This window comes from Lutra lutra, chromosome 1 (genome assembly GCF_902655055.1).
Source record: "Lutra lutra chromosome 1, mLutLut1.2, whole genome shotgun sequence".
NCBI lineage: Eukaryota > Metazoa > Chordata > Mammalia > Carnivora > Mustelidae > Lutra > Lutra lutra.
Genome location: NC_062278.1, coordinates 28,124,553 through 28,146,034, shown reverse-complemented (window position 1 = coordinate 28,146,034; position 21,482 = coordinate 28,124,553). Strand labels below are relative to the sequence as shown.

Below are 21,482 nucleotides of genomic sequence, written 5' to 3'. Positions count from 1 at the left end.
GCGGCTCCTAGGCGAGGCTCGCGGGGCGCGCCCTCGCCCCACCCCGGGAACGCCGGGCCCGCGCAGGGAGGGGCGGGGCAGGGGATTGGGGGAGGGGCTCCAAGGCGGCCCGGCCCCGCCCCGCCCCGCCCCGCCGCCCCGCGGGTCACAATATAGGGTTAGGGCAGCCGGCGGGCGGGGCTCAGCGGGGGAGGAGCTGCGGGGCGGGGGAGGTGACGGCGGTTGGGGGAGGGGAGGGGAGGAGGAGTCGGGGAGGGAGGAGAAGAGCGCCATTCCGGCCCGCCGCTCCCTCCGTTCCCTCTCCCTTCCCCGCAGTGGCCCGCGAGCTGCCTGCGAAGGAGCGCGCGCGCGTGACGCGGCCCGGCTTGCTCGCGCCCTCCCGCGCCCCAGCGTCCGCCGCCCGCTCATGGCCCCGGCCGCGGCGGACAAGCCGCTCTGAGGCGGGCCGTGTGAAGTCGTGGGGCCGCCGCCGTGGCCCTCGCTGTCCGCGCCTCGCCGCCAGCCAGCGGTGCCCGCGCACGCCGGCCGCCATCGCCTTCGCGCCTGGCTGGCGGGGGCGCTGTACTCCCCGGCGGTCCGCGCCGCTCCCTGGAGCTTGGCGGAGCGCGGCTGCCAGGGCCGGCGGAGGCGCGAGGAGCCGCACACAGCCGCCTGTCTCGCCGCCGGCGCCGCGGGGGCCATGACCGTGGAGCAGAACGTGCTGCAGCAGAGCGCGGCGCAGAAGGTGAGGCGAGCCCGGGAACCGGCGCGGCCGGGCCCCGCTCCTCCTTCCGACGTGCTGTTCTGATCCTCCCCGGCCGGGTGCTCCCGGGCCTTTCCCCCACCGCCACTCGGGCCTCGGCTGCCCCGGGCTTGCTCCCCCGCCGTCCGCCGCCCCTGCGCGCCGCCTTTGGGGGCGTCGCGCCCACTGCCAGGCTGCGTGTGGGGAGTGGGGTCTAGTTAGTGGGTTTCAGTCCACTTCCTTCTTGTCCACTTCCGATTGTTTACCTGTAGCAGAAGGTGCGGGCTCTGTATTGGGAGCGACCCTCGCATTCCTACACTCCTCTATGGGGCTTCGGAATTAAACTTTATTCACTTGCTCCCCCACCCCAAACCCCCCCTTTTTAAAGAGTAGCCAGTTGTCATCCTTTCTGCACACAATTTGTGTTTCGAAGATGGGAGCATGGCAGGCCTGCTATTTTGCAAGAGGGGGTCTCCATGAGAATCCTGCCTGGTGGGGCAGGTTCATTTACCAGGTGGACTCTGTGTAGAAGTAGAGAATTTGGTTTGTTCTTTTCCCTTTCTCGGTTTCCTTTTCCTTCTCTCTGAGTATAGAAACTGATCCTAAGAAAGAAAACCTTTCTGGCCGTGTTTATTCCAGGAATCTTTTGTCCCCTAAGTTTGACCTTATTCACATTCTTCACCCTTTACTCTTGCCTCAGTCACGTATTCAAATGGTCACTCAGTTAAGTAAAAAATAATAATGATAATAATAATAATAATAATAAGTAAAATCTATGTGAAGCTTCAGGTCTTTTATATTGAATCGTGAGAGTGTTTCTTTTATTTGAGATTTTGTTTTCAGAATCTCAAGTGCACTATCATGGCTTGCACCATATCCTGAGGAGTTGTTGGCTCTGACTTTTTTTTTTTTTTTTTGGTCATTTTGTGAAAAGCATTTTGGGCAAAAGGAAAACATTGTTTTAGTCGCGTCGGAATTTGGGGGGGGGTAACTAGGGTTCACTGTAAGCGGCTATCAAAGCTGTGTTTGGCTTATCTGGCTGAGTAATGAATGCCCCACCCTGTTGTAGTTTTGGCGTAGTTTGTATCCTCCTACCTGTGCTTGATTTTAGTATAAGGCCTCCTGTCCTAAAGTGGACTATCTATATACACTCACTGTCCGCTAAGTTTTTGCTTTGAGATTATTTTTAGAATTCTGATAGTGCTTGAGGTAATTGAAGATGCTCAAGAATTTTGGAACGCAAGGATAGTGTATTGTTATTTTAGGCACTTTGGGAAAGTTGTCTTTGGAACTCTTGTGTAAGTTAACTGTTACTGGTAAAATTCATTAGATTGGTGCAGACTGCAATTTATTTACGGTGCAATAATTCTCGATTTAATAGTGGGCGTTTAGAACAGTTTATCTCCTAATCCTCCTATTCTGTTTTGAATACCTTAAACTTTAGTTTTTGATGTTAAGTATGTGATAAAGTGTTAATAATACCTGGAGCAGGATCTTGTGTTCATATGTATGCTAAGCAGTACTTAATAGATTTGGTATCATTTTTGTTTATAGTTCTCTTGAGTGTTGAATATTAAAGCCTGATTGAAAGTGAGAAATGCGGCTCCTGTTTTTCACATCTTTTAACTTTGAACAATGGCAAGAAGTTTGTACGTTGTTACTGTTTTTTTTTTTTTAAGTTGATTTTGACCAAAGTAACTTCTTTAGCATTGAATCAGATAATGAGGATCTGCCTGGTTCAGAGGTTTGTGCATAAAATTGTAGGGTCTAGAATCAAATTACTGAAAATGATCTTGGCCATTAAATCCAGTTTCCTAGTTTTATGAGCCCCCTCCTTACACAAAGGGAATAGTTGTTAATCCAGAGTAATACCATTATGATTCTGTTGTTAGTGTGTGTGTCAGATCATTTTAGAGGTATTGGGAAATTTTTTTAGAGCAATATTATGCATTTATTTTTATACTTCCGTAATGGTATTTATGGGTTTTTTTGAAAAGAAACAATGTGTGTGTTTGCTTTTTGCATTAATATACTATTACTTTGTTACTCATACTTGAACTATTTAAAAATACTTAATGGGTATATGTACTTTAAACCATCCACTACAAATAAATTGATAGATTTAAATTCACCAGATTAGTAACTAAGTAGGGGACTACAAGCTAGTAACTAGGAAGTGACCTTCATACTTTAGAAGAAACAAAAGTGAAACTCTTTGTTTTCCCTTAGAAACTTTATGAATTATCAGGAAACAAAAAGTGTCTGGTGCATATTGCATAACCAAAATTTTAGCCTATTTTCTGCTCTCCTTAAATTACGTATGTGAATGCACATGCATATTCGTTTTATGTATGTAGTTCTATTCCGGTGGTTGGAACAGTTTTTAATATTTTCAAGATTTTTTTTTCTTCCAGAAGGATGATTAGTTTCATTCATATATATACATATATGCATATATATGTGTGTGTGTGTGTGTGTATATATATATATATATATATATATTAAAGTAGCACAGCACAAAGCTTTCATAAGTCTTTTGTTCACCTGCAAAGGAGCTTGTCACAGTACAAGGCAAGAGGCTGGCTGTCTTTTCCTCTGATGTGTTCTTCGCTTGATTGCTGGAGTTTGGCCATGGTAGGAAGTGAAAAGATGTAGTAAAACTGCAGAAAGCTGCTCTTCTGAGGTTTAAGTGTTATAGATTAGGTAGAGTTGGTTAAATCCTATTCATAATTTTGGTCTTGAACAGGTATCTTCAACTTGATATTTTACCTAAGTGCTTGATATTTTACCTAAGTGTACCATCCTTAGATCTCAAAACTTTGATACATACATAGCTTCAGGTCCCAAATGAGGATTCCTTAGGGCTGTGGTGGAGGCTTCCTCCCAGGGACCAAACTGATTTATAGAGGGAAGTGAGTTGGGTGCTGTGTGCATTAAATGCATCCTTTTGATTTGAATAAAATATAAGATTCATAAAGGCACCTATTTTGCCTATTTTGTTTCACCCTTGAGCTTGGAATGGTTTCTTTCTTTCTTTTTTAAGAATGGTTTCTTGCACATAGTAGGTTTCAGTAAATACTTGGTGAGTGAAATAATGAGTGAATGTTTTCTAAAAGGAATGTAAGTGCAGTAATTGTTTTAGTTTCCAAACTGAATCTCAAGATTAAATTATTGAGAAACTTTGGACTACTGTTGGAATATAGGCTGTGTAGTGAAAAGACTGTAGGGTGTGGGTTGGGTCTAAATCACCTTTCTATGACCTTGGACAAATCATTAATTGCCTCTGAATCTTCCCTAAAGCCTTAAAGTTAGTATGATTAGGCATGAGCAATTCTTTTAGATCTGAGTGTTTAGTGGAGCTAACCATGCATTCATTTCTGGACAGGGAGGGCAAAAAAGAAATACTAGAGGATGAGGCAGAAGGAATTTTATCAATCAGTGGTCAACTTTCACTTAATTATGGTGGGGCAGGGTATAGTGGCAAGGATGTCACAGCTCAGCCAATTTAAGAGTTAAAGCAAAACTTGGAAAACAATGCAAGCTGGATACAAGGTAAATTTTTTAGTTAAATTATATAGTATTTTCTAATTTAGGTATCATTTAAAGTTGTAAAAATACAGTATAGCATTTCAAAGGACAGTGAAAGTTATGTAAATCACTGTAAACATTACTTAAAAGGGATATTCTTTGGTACTAAATAGTGATTATGTTGTTATTAGCATAAGACTTGGTATGGGCAAGAGACAGGGATCCAGCTGCTCATTCCCTGGTTCCTTCTCTTGCTCACCTAATTTTGGTTTGTAAACTAACATTGTATCCAGCTGCCTTAATGAAGTCTCATCAGTTTTAATAAATATTCTGTTGACTTTCTTTAATATTCTATATCTATAGCTCATGTCATTTGCGAGTACTTATCACTCTGACTTATTCCTTGTTAATAGTCATACTTCTTTTTTCATTTTTTTATTGCTTTCGCTAAGATTACAGAATACTGCTAGGATTAGTGTTAGTTTCTGTTATGTATTCTTTCATTTTGATTTGGAGATTTCCTTATAATGTTAATGTTTTGAAGTCAGATTTAGATGTGAATTCATTATCATGATCAAATGCCTTTTTCTTCTTCCTTTTTTCAGTGACCAGTGTGATAATTTGTGTGTCAAAAATAGACACAAAAATTGTTATAGATAACATATATGGAATATGTTATATATACCTATGTTAAAGAATTGTGCTTAGATTCTTTGAAACTTTTTATTCATTTAATCTTCCCAAACACATTATTATTAGGTGAACACTGTTTTTTTTTCCCCCTTCCCCCTACACGTTGTGGTTGAGGAAACGGTATTAGAGAAGAACTAAAGGAACATTTCATTGATGGTATGTGTTGGGGGTGGAATTTAAACTCAGGGTTATGAGACTCACGGGCTCTTAACCATTACGCTATGCTATATTGCTTTCTGGTAAAATCTCATGTAGTCATGATGCCTCCAAAATCAGTATACTAAATTTTAATCTGGAATTTAGTATCTGTATTCTTAAATGAGATTGGTTATGGAGTTTGCTTTTGTACATATGGGCTATCAAGGTAATGTTAGCTCATAAAATCAATAGAAAACTCTTTAGGTTTTCCTTTGTTTTTGGAATTGTTTAGTTTAGGATTAGGTTAAATCATTCAAAATTGGTGGTATTTAGACATGTTTTATCATCTAACCTCAGTACTTAACTACTGTGAAGATTTGGTGAAGATGACTATAGTAGGCTGACCATGTATCTAGAGCAAGTTTTTTTTTTTTTTTTAATTTTTTTATTTTTTCAGCATAACAGTATTCATTATTTTTGCACCACACCCAGTGCTCCATGCAATCCGTGCCCTCTACAATACCCACCACCTGGTGCCCCCAACCTCCCACCCCCCACCCCTTCAAAATTCTCAGATCGTTTTTCAGAGTCCATAGTCTCTCATGGTTCACCTCCCCTTCCAATTTCCCTCAACTCCCTTCTCCTCTCCATCTCCCCTTGTCCTCCATGCTATTTGTTATGCTCCACAAATAAGTGAAACCATATGATAATTGACTCTCTAGAGCAAGTTTTAGACAAGCTTTCCACATTTTGACAATTAACCTTTTAGGTTTTCTACCTCTTCCAGAGTCAATTTTAAAAATGCTTATAGATTTAGATTTGATTTCATTTAGATGTATATGTATGTAAGTGTGCATATATCTATATATCTATATCTATCTTCCTATCTGATGTTTTCTCTTAAATCTATGTAGATAGATTCTGTTATTATTCCTGATTGCTTTGTTTTGTTCTCAGTAATGTTTGCCAGGTTGTTGATCTATTTTACTGGTATTTCCCTAATCCAATTCTTTGTTTCCTTTATAATTTCTGTGTATCTTTGAATTTATTAATTTTTACTTTTGTATATAGTATTTCTACCTTTCTGCTTTTTTGGGGGGTAGTTATTGTTGCTCTTTTTATATGTGAATTCAACATTGAGTTTCTAGTCGTATATTAATAATAAGTATTTTGGGCTGTGGGTTTTCATCTGATTTTGTTTGGGATTTGACTTCATTTTTCTTTAAACATTTAAGAGATTTTTTCTTTTCTGGTATACTTCCTAAGATGTTCCTTTTTTTAAATTCTTGATTTATAGTTTCAGTGTACTGTTTAGAAAACATGATTTCTGACAGTTTTAGAAATTAGGATTTTCTTATGACTATGTGAGGTTTCAATGAGCATATGAAAAGGATGTGTATTTGAAAGTTAGAGTTCTGTATTTATATATTAAATAAACTGTGATTTGAATATTTCATGGTTTTTTTCTTGTGTCAAATTCTGAGAGATTTTGGTGAAATTTTAACGAAGTCTCATCAAATTCTTCTTATTTCTAATGGATCTAATCTAAACTTGCGTGCTTTTGTTAGTCTTTTAGTAGAATTTCATCATTTTTGTATATGGTGGTGACTGATAAAAATACTCTTTTGTCATCTGAGTTTCCATTTATTAGTTTTGTTTTTGCCCACTCAGTTTTGATGGATTGATGAAGTTTCATGTATCACCTCCCCCACCCTTGCCTCTTTGTATCTTCTATGATTAACACATCTTTCTCCTTTCTACTCTTACTTATAAACAAATATATATCTAAACATTTTTCTGATTGTGTCAGAACGAACAGTTTTCTCGCTTTCTATCTGTCCCCAATAAGAAAGACTTTTTAGCATATTTTTAATTTACAACATTCCTGATTTTATTGGGTTAATATGGAATTATATTCTAAATGATGGCATTTTAAATTTCTTAAGATGCACCTTACGTCAAAAATATTACTTGTAGCAGAGAGAGTCAATTATCATATGGTTTCACTTATTTGTGGAGCATAACAAATAGCATGGAGGACAAGGGGAGATGGAGAGGAGAAGGGAGTTGAGGGAAATTGGTAGGGGAGGTGAACCATGAGAGACTATGGACTCTGAAAAACGATCTGAGAATTTTGAAGGGGTCGGGGGTGGGAGGTTGGGGGCACCGGGTGGTGGGTATTGTAGAGGGCACGGATTGCATGGAGCACTGGGTGTGGTGCAAAAATAATGAATACTGTTATGCTGAAAAAATAAAAAAATTAAAAAAAATATTACTTGTGTTATAAACACATTAGTAGCCAATTATTTTTTTTAATTAGGTATTTAATTTTAACTATGTTTTTCTGGCAGACTTAATGCTGTTTGATGTTATTCTACTTCTTTTTTGTAGATAAGTTAACTCTTTGTGTAAGCTTGTAAGATTTCCTCTTTGGTTTTAGAATCCAGAAACTGTGTGGTTGTGTGTGTGTGTGTGTGTGTGTGTGTGTGTGTATGTTCTTAACAGTTCTTCCTAGGATTTTTGGTCTGAAAACTTTCATGTTCTTCTCAGGAAAAAGCTGTATATTTTAAAATTATTGTTTCTACTCTATTCCTTATCCCATGCCCTCCTTCCATAATGACATTATTTGAATATTAGATACCATTCATCTCTCTTACTTCCTACAAATTTTATTTTGTAATTTCTTTTTCTCCTTTTTTTGTCCTGTATGTTGAGGTAAATTTTTAGTTTGATTGTACAAATTATTATTCTTGTACTGCCAGTTGTGAATGTACTACTTCCATAGGTGGTCATTTGCTTTTTTATTTTTATTTTTTTTAAGATTTTACTTATTTATTTGACAGAGAGAGATCACAAGTAGGCAGAGAGGCAGGCAGAGAGAGGAAGAGAAGCAGGCTTTCCTGCTGAGCAGAGAGCCTGATGCAGGGCTAGATCCCAGGACCCTGAGACCATGACCTGAGCCTAAGGCAGAGGCTTAACCCACTGAGCCTCCCAGGTGCCCGGTCATATACTTTTTTGAGGGCTTGTTTTAATAATCTGCATTTTAGTTGTGAAATAAGCAGAGTTGAATTAATTATAAATATTGACTTATGATTAGTTGTCTATGCAAATGTTTCATTTATTTATGAAGTTACTTGTTAACTTTTAAAAAAAAAAAGATTTTATTTATTTATTTGACAGAGAGAGAGAGAGGTCACAATAGGCAGAGAGGCAGGCAGAGAGAGAGAGGGGGAAGCAGGCTCTCCACTGAGCAGAGAGCCCGATGCGGGGCTCCATCCCAGGACCCTGAGATCATGACCTGAGCCGAAGGCAGAGGCTTAACCCACTGAGCCACCCAGGCACCCACTTATTAACTTTTAGTAATACTCATGAATTTTACTTTTTAATAACAAACACATGAATCCTACTTAAAACAAAAGCTGTAACTTTGAAAGTAACCTATATCTAACCAAATAGTCTCATTTTCATTTCCATCCCTCTATTTTGATTTGCGATTGTAATCATCTTGAATCCTATGTTTGTCTTCCCTTTAATTTCCTTTTTATTGCAGCTCTATGAATTCTTGAAGATACATATTTTTAATTTTCATTGTTTTGACTTTCGAAACTTTTTTCTACCTTGATAGCTAAAAGATATTCATGTTTCTCTTCTACTGAGAGTTTTAAAGTTATGTTTAGAACATTTAAACCTTATTCCATCTTCATTTGCTTTTTATAACAGGTATGAGGTGAGGATCCAATTTAATTTTCATTATATATGATTTTTTGTTTTGTTGTTATTAATTTTACCTCATTGAAAAGTTAATGCTCTCCCCTACTGAACTGACAAGCCATTTTTATCATATACAAAAGCTCTACATGGTGCTTTTTTTTTTTTCCTTGAGTTGTCTTTTGTTTCATCCTTCATTTGTGAATACCATCCTGTCTTTATTGCTATAGCTTCATATAATAATCTGTAGTACTGGAAAAGTAGGTTTGCTTTTCTTCAAAGTGTCATTACACTTTATTTTCCTTAGAAATGAATAGAATAATCTTACCAATCTTAGAATAATCTTATCAAGTCCTCTGAAAAATGCTTGTTTGGGTTTTTATTAATTCAAGTGATTGCATAGACCAGTTTGGGATCATTAACATATTTATGGTATTGGGTCTTTCTATCCATGAACAGAGTATACTTCTTTTATTTATGTCTTCTTTAATATTTCTTCATTTTATAATGTTAACTTAACATCATTTATTCTAGATAGTAATTTTTGATAATAATTATATGGTGCTTTAAAATATTTGTTATTTGTTACTGGTGTATACACATGCAACTGGCTTTTGTATATTGATCTTGTATCTAGCCATCTTGCTGAACTTTTCTATTTTAATACTTTTCCAGAGGTGATTTTGGATTTTCTTTGTAAAAGATTATATCATGAATAAATTATGACAGTTTTATTTCTAATTTTTATGTATGTAACTTTATTTTTTTCTTATTGTACTAGGTAAGATCCCTAATAAAAGTTGATTAGAAGTGATGGTAATGGATATTATCTTATTACTGATTTTAAAGGACAGTTCCCTACTTTGGTACCTAATGGATTTTTAAAGTATTTACATGTGTTAGTTGTATGAGCTTACATGTTATAAAAAGGGTTCTGTTTCTAAAGAACTGAAGAATATTGTAAAATTTTAAGTTTTGACGTGCATGTACGTTTTCCTCATGACTCATGAAAGTTACACTCCAGGCACCCGGAGTGGGTGGGGAGATGGTTTGTCAGTTACTTTTCTGTCATCCTACCTCCTATAAAATCAGACATGGTGAGTATGGTATCACAACTTAAAATAATCATTAATGTATATAATATATGAAAGACCAAATTTGGCTTGTAAAAACCATTTTGGAATGTCACTATGCAATGTGGCTAAGTAGATGAAGTGAAAGTTGAACTTATAAAATGACCACTTGGGTTTGTTTTGGCAAACTTGTCCTAATTTTCAAGAATATTCTCCTTGTCGGGATATCTTATTTTATACACATGACGGGTAATTTTTGAAAGTTTTCTCCTTTTCTTCCTTCAGTTAACTGTTTAGCACAATCTGTGCTTTTTAAAAATTACCTGGTCTTAATATTTAAAAGTGTCCAGCAATATTTTCCTTATCTTTTTAGCCTTTTGGTATAGGTTTAGATCAGAGTTTCTTACAGTGTGGTTTGTAGACTATTTAATTCCTGTGGAGCTTGCTAAAACTGTAGAATTCTGTGCCTCACCCCGACTTACTATTTCAAGCCCAAGGTTGGACTAGGGCATTCTTAATGGGAATCCCAAATGGTTCTTCTGTACTTAAAGTTTGAGGACCACTAGTTGAAATTAATTAATATTCTTAGTGATGAGAATGCTTCAGCACTTGCGTAAATTGGCTGTGGGGTACCTCCAGGGGTTGAATTATTACAGTATGCCCAATTTAACGGTGGAGCAGACTCCGAACATACAGACTTTCTTCTATTTCAGGTGTTTCTCCCCGTCAGTTCACTGATGCTTTCCTTTTGTAAGGGAAATGCCTTCTGCCTTGGCTTTCAGGGCAACATCTGGATGGAAATCCAAAGCTTCAGGTACATAGGTGGGACACTTGCCCCCCACCCCCAAACTCAGTAGGGCAGATTTAGTCTTTCTGTTAATTGACTGATACATTAAGGAGTTGGGAAACAATTGTACATACTAGGATTGTAGTCTTCCTCTTTCCCTTCTTTTTGGAGTGTGTGTGTGTATGTGTGTGTATGTGTGTATTAATTGTTTCTGAAAGGTTTGTGTGTGTGTGTGTGTTTGTGCGTGCACCAAAGCATATGCAAGTTTCTGTATACCTAAAATAAATATAATAACTTATTACCCTTTGTATCACCCTAGACATAAAACAGAACATCTTTTTATTCTATCCATTTCCTTTGTGCCTCACTCAACCTGTCCCTTCCTTCCACATCCTGCTAGTTGCTATCTTGACCTTTCCAAGTTAATATGGTTTACAAAAACCAAAATAAAACCGTCCCCCCCCTTTTTTTTTTCAAGATTTTATTTATTTATTTGAGAGAGAGAGAGACAAAAGTGGTGACAGAGAGCATGTTTGGGGAGGAGAGGAAGAGACAGGCTCCTCGCTTAGCAGGGAGACTGGCATGGGGCTTGAATCCAGAACTCTTGAGATCTTGACCTAAGCCAAGGGCAGACGCTTAATGACTGAGCCACCCAGGTGCCCCAGACACCCATTTAAAGTATATAATTAGACAAATTTTGGCAACTCCAAAAGATATACGTGTGTCACCCTTTCTATTTAGTATCTCCACACTCCTATTCCAGGTGAGCATTGATCTGATTTCTATTACTACAGGCCAGTGTTGGTTTTCTTAGGTCTTCACATAAATGGAATCTTAAAATTCCTTTTTTTTTTTTTTTTGCATTTGGCATTTTTTTTCTCAGCAAAATGCTTTTGAGATTGAGCCACATTATTCATATGTTAGTAGTTCCTTTTTAGTGCTGAATGATAATTCATTATATGAATATTACAAACCATGTAAACATGTTTCTTTTGGTGGGCTTTTAGATTGTTTCCAGTTCTTGGCCCTTATAAGTGATTTGTTACATGTACATTTTTAAGTACCTCTTTGAGGAGACATATTTGCATTTCTCTTGTTCAAATACAGAGGAGTAAAATTGTTATAAAAGATTGCTACATGGTTATTCTAAGTGGTTGTAGTGTTGTACATTATCATCAGCAATGTATGAGAGTTAAAGTTGGTCTACTTCTTTGTCAGCACTTGGTATAGTTAACTTTTATGTTTTAGCCATTTTAGTATGTATGTAGTGGTACCTCATTGTGGTATTAATTTATATTTCTTTAATGACTTGTGGTTTTAAACATTTTTTCATGTGCTTATTGGCCATTTTTGGAGGATTTTTAAATATTGCTTCTCATATACAATTGATCCTTGAACAATATGAGGGGTGGGGCACTAACTCCCCCCACCCCCTGCCATGTAGTCAGAAATCTGTGTATACCTTTTGACTCTCCCACTCTTTAACTACTAATGGTCTACAATGACTGGAAGCCTTACTGATATAGTCAATTAATATGTGTTTTGTATTTTATATGTATTACATACTGTATTCTTTTTTTTTTTTTGAAGATTTTATTAAGAGAGAACAGAGGGGGAGTGAGAGGGAGACTGATGCAGGACTCAATCCCAAGACCCTAAAATCATGACCTGAGCCAAAGGCAGATGCTTAACCTCTGACATACCCAGGCACCACTATATACTGGGTTCTTACAATAAAGTAACCTAGAGAAAAGAAAATGTCAGGATGTCTGGGTGGCTCAGTCAGTTAAGTGTCTGCCTTTGGCTCAGGTTATGCTCCAGGGTCGTGGGATCAAGCCTTGCCTTGGGCTTCCTGCTCAGTGGTAAGTCTGCTTCTCCCTTTCCTCCCAACTCATGCTCTCTGTAGCTATGTCTGTGTCTCTCTCCCTCAAATTAATAAGTAAAATATTGAAAAAAAAAAGAAAAATGTTATTAAAATCAAAAGGAAGAGGAAATACATTTGCAGTGCTGTAGTATATTTAATAAAAAAAAGTCACCTGTAAATGGACTTGCACAGTTCAAACCTGTACTGTTCGAAGGTCAGCTGTTTTATCCAGTTTTACATTCTTACAGGATCAGCAATAATAGTAGCTAGTTAATTATTCCACACCTGAAAATAGCTAAAAAAGCTAAAGATGTTGCTAGAGGTACAACATTTTAGGAGCAAGTACTGATAGGCTCATAAAACAAAATGAAACTCCACAATCTGTCCTTCATTTTATTATTTTTAAAAACAGCTGTTAAAAAGGCTCACTGCTGAAGAATGATAACCCTTTTCAGGGGTGCCTGGGTGGCTCAGTTGGCTAAGTGTGTGACTTTTGGTTTTGCCTCAGGTCATGATCTCAGGATCAACCACCCTGTCAGGCTACCATTCAGTGGGGGGTCTTCTTCCCCTCTCTCTCTCTCCCTCCACTACCCACTTTGTGCTCTCTCGCTCTCTTTCAAATAACTCTCTTTTCAAATAACTCTAAGAAAAATAGAAAATCCTTTTCTTCATGCCTCAAGCTAACATTGAATTAATGTCTTTGATAATTGATAACACACACAAGAGAAATCTTTATGATGTATTTTTTGTTCTACAGGGTATAAAATATTTTAACATTGTAGTTGGTTTGGAAATTTAGAAAGAACTTGGAGGACCAGTGATGGGTGGGCTGAACTGTGGAGAGGTAAACACTTGGGTCAGAAAGACTTTTCTTACTGTTTTTGGTCCATGAGAGAACAAGAAAGAAGAGCCTGTTTTGAGCTGGAAAAGGAAACAGCTCCTGCTTGCTGGGTTTTTGTTGGTGCTGTTCAGCCTGTAAGTGGGTGAGGTAGAGGTGACTGTACTTGGCCTGAGGGCAGGATTGGCTGAGAGCTGAGAGCTACGTTCTCAGTGAAGCTGGGTGTGGGGGAGTAGTGTGGAGAGAGGGACTGGAATGAAGAAGCATTAGCTGCAAAGGTCCATTACTGTGGTAACACTAATGTGAGAACCAGTGGTACACTCCCATATACACAGGTGTGTATGTTATGGTTCATGCCAAAATACATGCAAAATCAAATATCTGCTTTCTTTGGGGGTAGAGCTACAGAAACAACTTTCAGTTGGGGTGCGGGGTTTGCTGTATCCTCCACTGAGGCCTCTGAGCTGGTCTGGGTTTCTCATCAAGAATGCCCTTGAAGTCTTTGCATGAGGCCTTAGACTGTGGGGCAGAGCAGGGCTAAGGAAGATTTAAAGGAAACTAGCAGCAGTCCAGTGTCTCGGGTTTAAGATGCTCAATTTTTAGAAGCAGCAGCTCTCTGCACAGGCCTCCTGGGGTCAGTGGATACTCCTTTTGCCTATTTTGGTCACACCATATGGATTCTCAGAACTAACTTCTGGGTTTCTTCCCTAGTGGGACCAGGTCCTCAGTTCAGTGATAAGACTGCAGAACTAACAGAAGATGGATGGTATGTGTTTCCATTCTTGCTGGTGACTTTTTAGGAGAAGGGCACCTTGCACTGGAGCCTGTTGCAGCTCTGGCTGGATAGATGAAGGCAGCGTAGGAGATGGCTGGGTTCAACTCTTGGTAGGAAGCCTAGATTTCTGGGGCTGTGGGAACCAGGGTAACCCCCTCAGGGCATGGGTCCTGTGTGAGGAGGTATGGTCCTAGGTCTCTGTGCATATTGATTTTATTTGGTGTTGCCATTGGCTTACTCTTGGCCATCTTGAAGTTGGAGGTTGGCTCAGGCAAACTCTAGCCTCAGGGTTTATAGTTTTCTGATGGAAGTGAATGCCTTCTGTGCATTCTAGACTGTGCTTGCGGTGATCAGGGACCTTCTACCCTGGGAACTGCCAGAATTGCTGTAGAGCTCAAAGCTCTCTGGGTTTAATGTACAAAGGGAGGGGGCTGACCTACAGAACCTTTGTTCTTCCTCTTACTGCTGCATTAGGATTTCAAGGGGCTCTCCATAGAGAAGAGGGAGTGGGGCTGTGGGAGGGTAGGGAGTCAGGCCTGGGGGTGTGGTGGGGAAGTACTGGGAACCCGCTGCCTCCATGTTTTCCTTACTGATCATGTTTATATCATGTACAAATAATTTGTATGTTGCTGTTGAATTGTAGGAATTTATATATTCTGAAAGTTTCTTTCATTATATGTATATATTTTTTCTTTATGTGTATGTAGCTTGTCTTTTTATTTTCTTACCAGTTTTTTGAAGTCTAAATATTTTAACATTGATGTTCATTGTCCTATTTTTTTTCTTCCATAGGTAGTGCTTTGACCTAATTTTCTTTTTTTTTTTTTTTTAAAGATTTTATTTATTTATTTGACAGAGAGATCACAAGCAGGCAGAGAGGCAGGCAGAGAGAGAGGAGGAAGCAGGCTCCCTGCTGAGCAGAGAGCCCGATGCAGGGCTCGATCCCAGGACTCTTGAGATCATGACCTGAGCCGAAGGCAGCAGCTTAACCCACTGAGCCACCCAGGCGCCCCTGACCTAATTTTCTTAAACTTTAGTTTATAAATTTTTTTTCCTGTGTTTTCTTTTAAAATGTTTTATTAGCATTTACATTGAGGTGTCTGATCTATGTAGAGTTTACTTTTTTGTGTGTTCTGAGATGTAAGAGTCAAGGTTCATATGAAATAAATAAACCTTTGTCTTGTAGTTTGCTTATACTTCTGGATACACCAGAAGTGTTCTATTGCTGGTAAGTTATTCATTTTTATGGACCATTGAGAATTTTTTTTTTTTTTCTGTGAAATTCACATTTGTTTCTTTGGGTTGGTTTTACTTTTTTAATTTGAAGGAGTCTGTTATAGTCTAAATACTTTTTTAATGTGTCTTGTATCTTTTCCCATTTCAGGAGGTCTTTTTACTCTCTTTATGGATCCCTTTCATGAACAGAAGTTTATTTTAATTTAGTCTCATTTGTAATTAGTTGCCTTGAACTTCCATACCCTGGTTTTTTTTGTTGTTTTTTTTTTTTATGATTTTATTCATTGAGAGTGAGAGAGAGTGAGAGATCACAGAAGAAGAGGAAGAGGGAGAAGCAGACTTGTTGCTGAGCAGGGAGCTGGAGTCCAATGCAGGACTTGATAACCAGACCCTGAGATGACCTGAGCCAAAGGAAGACCCTTAAGGGACTAAGCCACCCAGGCGTGCCCCCGGACCCCCAATTTACTACTTTATAAAGATAATCTCTTTTATTGCCCTCTACTGTTTTTCTTGTTTTACCCTAGTATTTAAGTCTTATTCCACTAGGATTTGATTTTACACCTTGAGTAGGTGGCCAAATTAACTTTTTCCTTCCGGAAAACCAGCTTTATTTATATCTTTCTCCCCATTGATACTTCACCTGATGACAAAATTTTTTTTCTTGACTTTGGGCCTTTTTAAAGGAAAACAGGTCTCTGGGACTCTCGAAGTATTTTTTTTTTTTTTTATCACTTTACTGAAGTTTGCATAAATATAACTAGGCATAAATTTATTATGTTCTATTGTATGGCTCTTATGCACTAAAACCAAAAATCAACTAATAACTTAGATGTAAGCAAAGCTAGAAAATTAGTTAAATTTAGATTAACAAAGTTAACTTGACAGATGGGAGTGTTTTACAGAAGCTAACTTAAGCACTTGCAGTTTCAACCAAGGACATTAATATATGTGTATCAGGACATTCTTGTAAGATATTATTATTAAGCTTTGTAAGTAGATTTTACTGCTGCTGTCATCTACATTACTTTTGTGACCCTGTTAGTCAGTTGATAGCCATTGACTTAGAGTGGTGTTCTCAGCCTTTTTGTTGTAAAATCTTCACAGATGTACCTCCATGTTTGGTCACACTTTATTTTTGTCTTTTTATTTTTTGCTAAAGCTCTGTAAATGTAATTATTACAGAGTCTTTGAAGCAGAATGTTGAACTTAAAAACAGGTTGTATGGTTTAGTGCAAAGTGGAATATACTTCCTGCAAATAAGAGGTAACAATTACAGCTTACTTTTAAGTTAGTGCCCGATAAATATTATTTATTAAAACCCGTGAGTACTTTGCCTTGTGAACATATCTTGGGGCCTGGACAATCAAGAGGGTGAGATACTACTATGTGTTGTGATAACTGCTTTTGCAGACACTTTGAGATAGTATTATGTATTGGAGTAATAATGTGTTGTAATTATTGCTAACTGCCTTAGGAGTTGTAGTTTCTTATGGTGAAGGTTTTAAACCTTCTCAAGTGTGTTGCCAAAAATATTTAGTATTTGAATGCATATTACAAACACAAAAATGTTGAGAATTATTGGGTAGAAAGATAGCATATAGGCCCAGCTATTGGGCAAGATTTCTGTGAGTATGTCCGTTTTTGCTCTGTGAACTGTCAGTACATGTATTTAAATTCTTCACATTTGGGCTGTGTTGTACAGTAAAATTTGGCTGCTAATATGATACTTTGTGTTTGTACTTCCTAACTGGGGGGATTTTCTAAGGTTTAGTCTTTGATTTTCTGCCTTCTTCCTTTGTAAGCTGTCTTTGAGAGATCATGTATTTTCTCACTTCTATATGTTCATTAGTACTAAGTTTGTATATTCAAAATTAATTAAATGTTATACCGTTAGATATACTCTTGTTTCAGGTTTTCAGTTGCCTGTTGTACATTTATGCTTACTACTCATTCATCTTGTTATCATGTCTGTGCATTTAATTATTATTTCTTTGAAGCAGATTGAGAAGTAAGTAGTACACAGAAAGCTTATAGTTTGGTGGTGGTGGGACACGTCAGAAATGCATATATGATATTCCAAGTTAAATGAAGTATTTATAAGATGTATTGGTAGGACGAAGAAGAGGATCTAAGAATAGGAAAGGCTTTGTCGAGGAGGGAGTGGTTGAAATGAAAGGAAAGACTACTAGGTAGATTGACAGTATCGTTCTAGGTAGGGAAGTCCATGAACAAGGGAAAACAAACAGAAGAATTTGGTGCCATCTGTTATCTACCAGTAGCTTCATGTGGCTAGATATGATATAATAAAAAAGAAATATTTAGTCTTTTTCCCAGGTTCCTGTCACAGGACCTGTAGAATCCTTGGAATTTACTGTCTTTTGTATGCTGATGAGTTAACTCCTTCTAAAACCAACCTCAGAAAACCAACCACTGTGATTAGAGGGTTGGAATTTTCAGCCCACTCCCTAGGCCAGTGGCCAGGAGAGGGGCTGTAGATTGAGTTCAGTCACTGATGGCCAAAGATTTAGTCAATCATACCTATGTATTGAAATCTCTAGTGCCTTCCATACTTTTAATAAGTGCTCAGTTAAAAAAACAAGTGCTCTGTTAATGGCAGTTCTAGGCAAGAACTTAGCATATATGGTTAGTTTTTCCCTTCCTAATTATTTTTGAGACTTATTTCCTTAAAAATACAGAATTACATCATTAATGTATTGTTAGAATATAAAAATTGCTTTTAAGGAAGCTCTATTAATAAGGGTCCAATTTGGATATAGAAATCACACAGTAATTTGAATAGGTAAAGTTTAGTATAGGGAAGTATTCACCAGTAACATATGATTGGCTACAAAAATGTAAAGAAAACTAAAGAATAATGGAAGGAGTAAATTTGGGAGAGGTTTGCCCTCAGACTGAGTTTCAGTTCTTGCTGTAGATGTGATAGTAGTCCATTGGGTGGTGGACATGTTTGCTGAGGTGCTGAAGACTGGGACATTGATGCAAATAGCTTTATAGGACTGAAAAAGAAAGTTGTTTAGAGTATATGCTTTATTAAACTTAGCACTATGTCTCGATGATTGGACTTCCTAATAGTCAGTAGGGTGCATTATGTCTGTAATGAGTATGACCACAAATTGTATTTGCTTTAACAAAGGAGTTAACTGTGACACGTATAGTTGTGAGGAATTATATAGTATTCTAGTTTGAGAGTTCTATGTAGAGTATATTTATTTTGTTATATTAGTATAAGGGATTTTATTTTTGGACTCCCAAGTTCATTAGGAAAATTTAAGTGTAGAAACTAGAGATAATATGACGATATATTTTATTTAAACTTCAGATCATATAGTTCAAAGATACGATTTGATTCACAAAACTTTTGTTTACCCAGATGTTTTACAGAATAAGGCACTCTAATTTAAAAACATTGTCTATCCCAAAAGAATGGGATAGTTGGGGTTTTGGAATGCATATCCTCACAGAAACTATGTTTCATGGTGTTGGGTTCTTATTTGGCCTGGAAATGTATTTAACTCTATATGAACTTACAGTGCTTTGTAACAGTTTTTTTGGGGAAAGTGCATTTAGAATATCTGTTTATGATGCATTTCTGTTATCTGCTAGCTAATAAGGATGGGGGCTGCTATTAGGGACCTGGATATCATGCAGCTGTTAGATTGATTGAAGAGTTGGGGTGGCAGGTAAGAAAATGGACTGAGGTGAGGAAAGGTGGGAAAAACCAACTATATCGATTGCTCTTAGCTACCTATCTCTTTACTTTTCTTCTTCCTCTTTTTTTTTAAATTTTATTACACGAATGCTCAAGATCATTTGTGGCTCTGGGATTCTATAAAATGATAGGGAAAATTTTTCTAAAATCAGAAGTTCTGGAATATTTAAGCCTAAGTGTGAAATAGTAAATAATGAATAGTGAAAAATAGTAAATAGCGAAATAGTAAATAGTGAAAAATAAAAATGCATGCCTTCAGAATTATACACCCATAGAGGTATATAAGTAATTTTTTGTAATGCTATTTCCAAAAAGATTGTGATAAGCCTTGACTCTATGATGCTAGAAGATACAGGATTACCCCAGCCATTATAGAGTTACTGTCTAGATTATTTGCAATTGAAAATTTCAACAAATTTTACTGTACACTCACATTCAAGTAGGGTTGATAAGACCAGAACTAGAAAATGAAGCTTTCTATGGGATTCTAGATAGATTGTAAGAGGATGTGGAATGTTTGTTTAGTAAGTGGACCTGATTTATATATACTTGTTCTATCTTCAATAATCAGTTAGTATGTTCTTTCCTGTGGATGAGTTCAAGGCCTATGACCTGACTTACTCCAATTCATTTCTGCAAACTTTGCTATAGTTTTTTATTCAGTCAATATTTATCAAGTGCCTACCACATGCCAGATGCTGCTTTAGTTACCAGGAGCACATTGATGAGCAAAATAGTCTGTGGTCTCTTGAGACTTAGAGTCTAGTGGTTAACCATGGTGTATTATTGTAATCTGTGGTAAGTGCCAGGAGACCCTCCAACTTTAACAGAAGGAAACTGGTACGTAAATTTGGGTTGATAGATGAGGATAGAATGTGAAATAGATTGTATCTTTTAAAATCGATGTGATTCTAGCATAGAATTACTCCCATACATTATTGGAAGAGCCTAGTGTGCGTTGAAGGTTGTTCCCAGTGTCCTCAATCGGTGAAATATGTTTGTGTTTTGTTTTGTTTTGGGTTATATCGTTGGTAGAGGCAGAGGCAGGTTTGCGGCTCACAAAGAAGCCACATGAAGGACAGATTTATGTGTTTGGAATTATCTGTCTAGGAAGTATGGGGATTTCTTGTTATGGGAAGATAACATGTACTAGGATAACATGAACTAGGACAGTTTAGTCTTACCAGGTAGATCCAGAAGATATTTGCAAAAGTAGCTGTGTGTATGGTCGTGTTCCTTAAAGGCAGTAGTATGATTAATCCTTTCATTGATAGGTGACTAAAATAAAATACCACATGGTGCCTAGCAGTGCTTTAGAGAATGTGATCCTGAAATTTAAGAATGCCTTGGGATTTTCTATCAGATTAGGATTTTCCCCTCTTTTTCTTAAAAAAAAACTCGAAAGTGTTTTTAGAGGTTATTCTAGGAGTTTGCCTTTTTTTTCCCCCTGAAGATGGAAACCTTTGGCTTTCTTTCTTTTTCACTAAACTAGGTTTTATATGTATTTGGAAATTCAGGAGCCATTGACTGACTTGTGAATCATTTGCCCCTTAATGTAGAAAGTTTTCCTGCCTTGTAGTTAGTGGTGCTCCACTTTTTTTGTGCCATTATTTAAGTATTTTACATAGACGATGGTATTGCATTTTTGCACTGAGTTTTCATTTTTCACTGAATCTTTAATCTCCAAAATGAAATATAGAGAAAATATGGAAAGGGCACAGACTGTGGAATTTGAAAAACTTGTTTTCATTCCTGTCTCTGTACTTAATAATCTCTTGAAGCCTTTGTTAGCTATGAAATGAGAGTAACTTTTTGGAGGGTGTGTGTGCACACACATGTGTGCATGTGTGCTCATATTAAGTGAGGTTATAAACTGGAAGCACTCAAAACACTTGGCATACAGCAAGAACATAATAAATGCTTATTTTCTTTTTTTGGTCTAAGCCAGTAAGTGATTCCTTTTTTTTTGCATTCTCAGTGTTAAATATTCTGTATATTTACTGAAACAGATTTAAAACAGACCCAACATTAGCTAGGTTCAATTGGGGAGGGAGAGAATTTCTGTAGAACTCTCTGAGTCTTAATTTATATTGGAATTACTGATGCTTCCTTTACCCAGAAGTGTGTATAGTACTGTATTTTGCACATAGTGGGCACTTAAAGATGTAATCATGTGATAAAAATAACATTGAGGAAGGAATTGGAAGGTCTGCATGAAGTCTTGGCTTGTTAGATTATTGATTTCTGTGCTGTTTGCAGTTGCTGAATTTCTTTGAACATTGTGTCTTGCCTTTCTTGGTCCAGCAGTGTGAACAGATTGCATCCTCCTCCTTATACTTTAGTATATAAATTCATACAAAAAAGACCTCAGAGCTCAGAAAATGAGCTCTG

The 21,482-nt window shown here is 37.6% G+C and overlaps 1 protein-coding gene across 5 annotated transcripts in view; it reads left to right on the top strand.

The window, feature by feature from the left end:
* Positions 1-259: 259 nt before the first annotated feature.
* The window catches only part of USP25 (ubiquitin specific peptidase 25), a 131,074-nt gene continuing 109,851 nt past the window's right edge, over positions 260-21,482 (top strand). For 4 of the 5 annotated variants that reach the window (XM_047721900.1, XM_047721895.1, XM_047721884.1 and 1 more), the window contains exon 1: positions 260-724. In XM_047721900.1, the coding sequence (XP_047577856.1) occupies positions 680-724 (45 nt within the window). In that variant the 5' untranslated portion in view covers positions 260-679. The remainder of the gene's footprint in view (positions 725-21,482) is intronic. The other variant, XM_047721907.1, reaches the window with a different exon arrangement.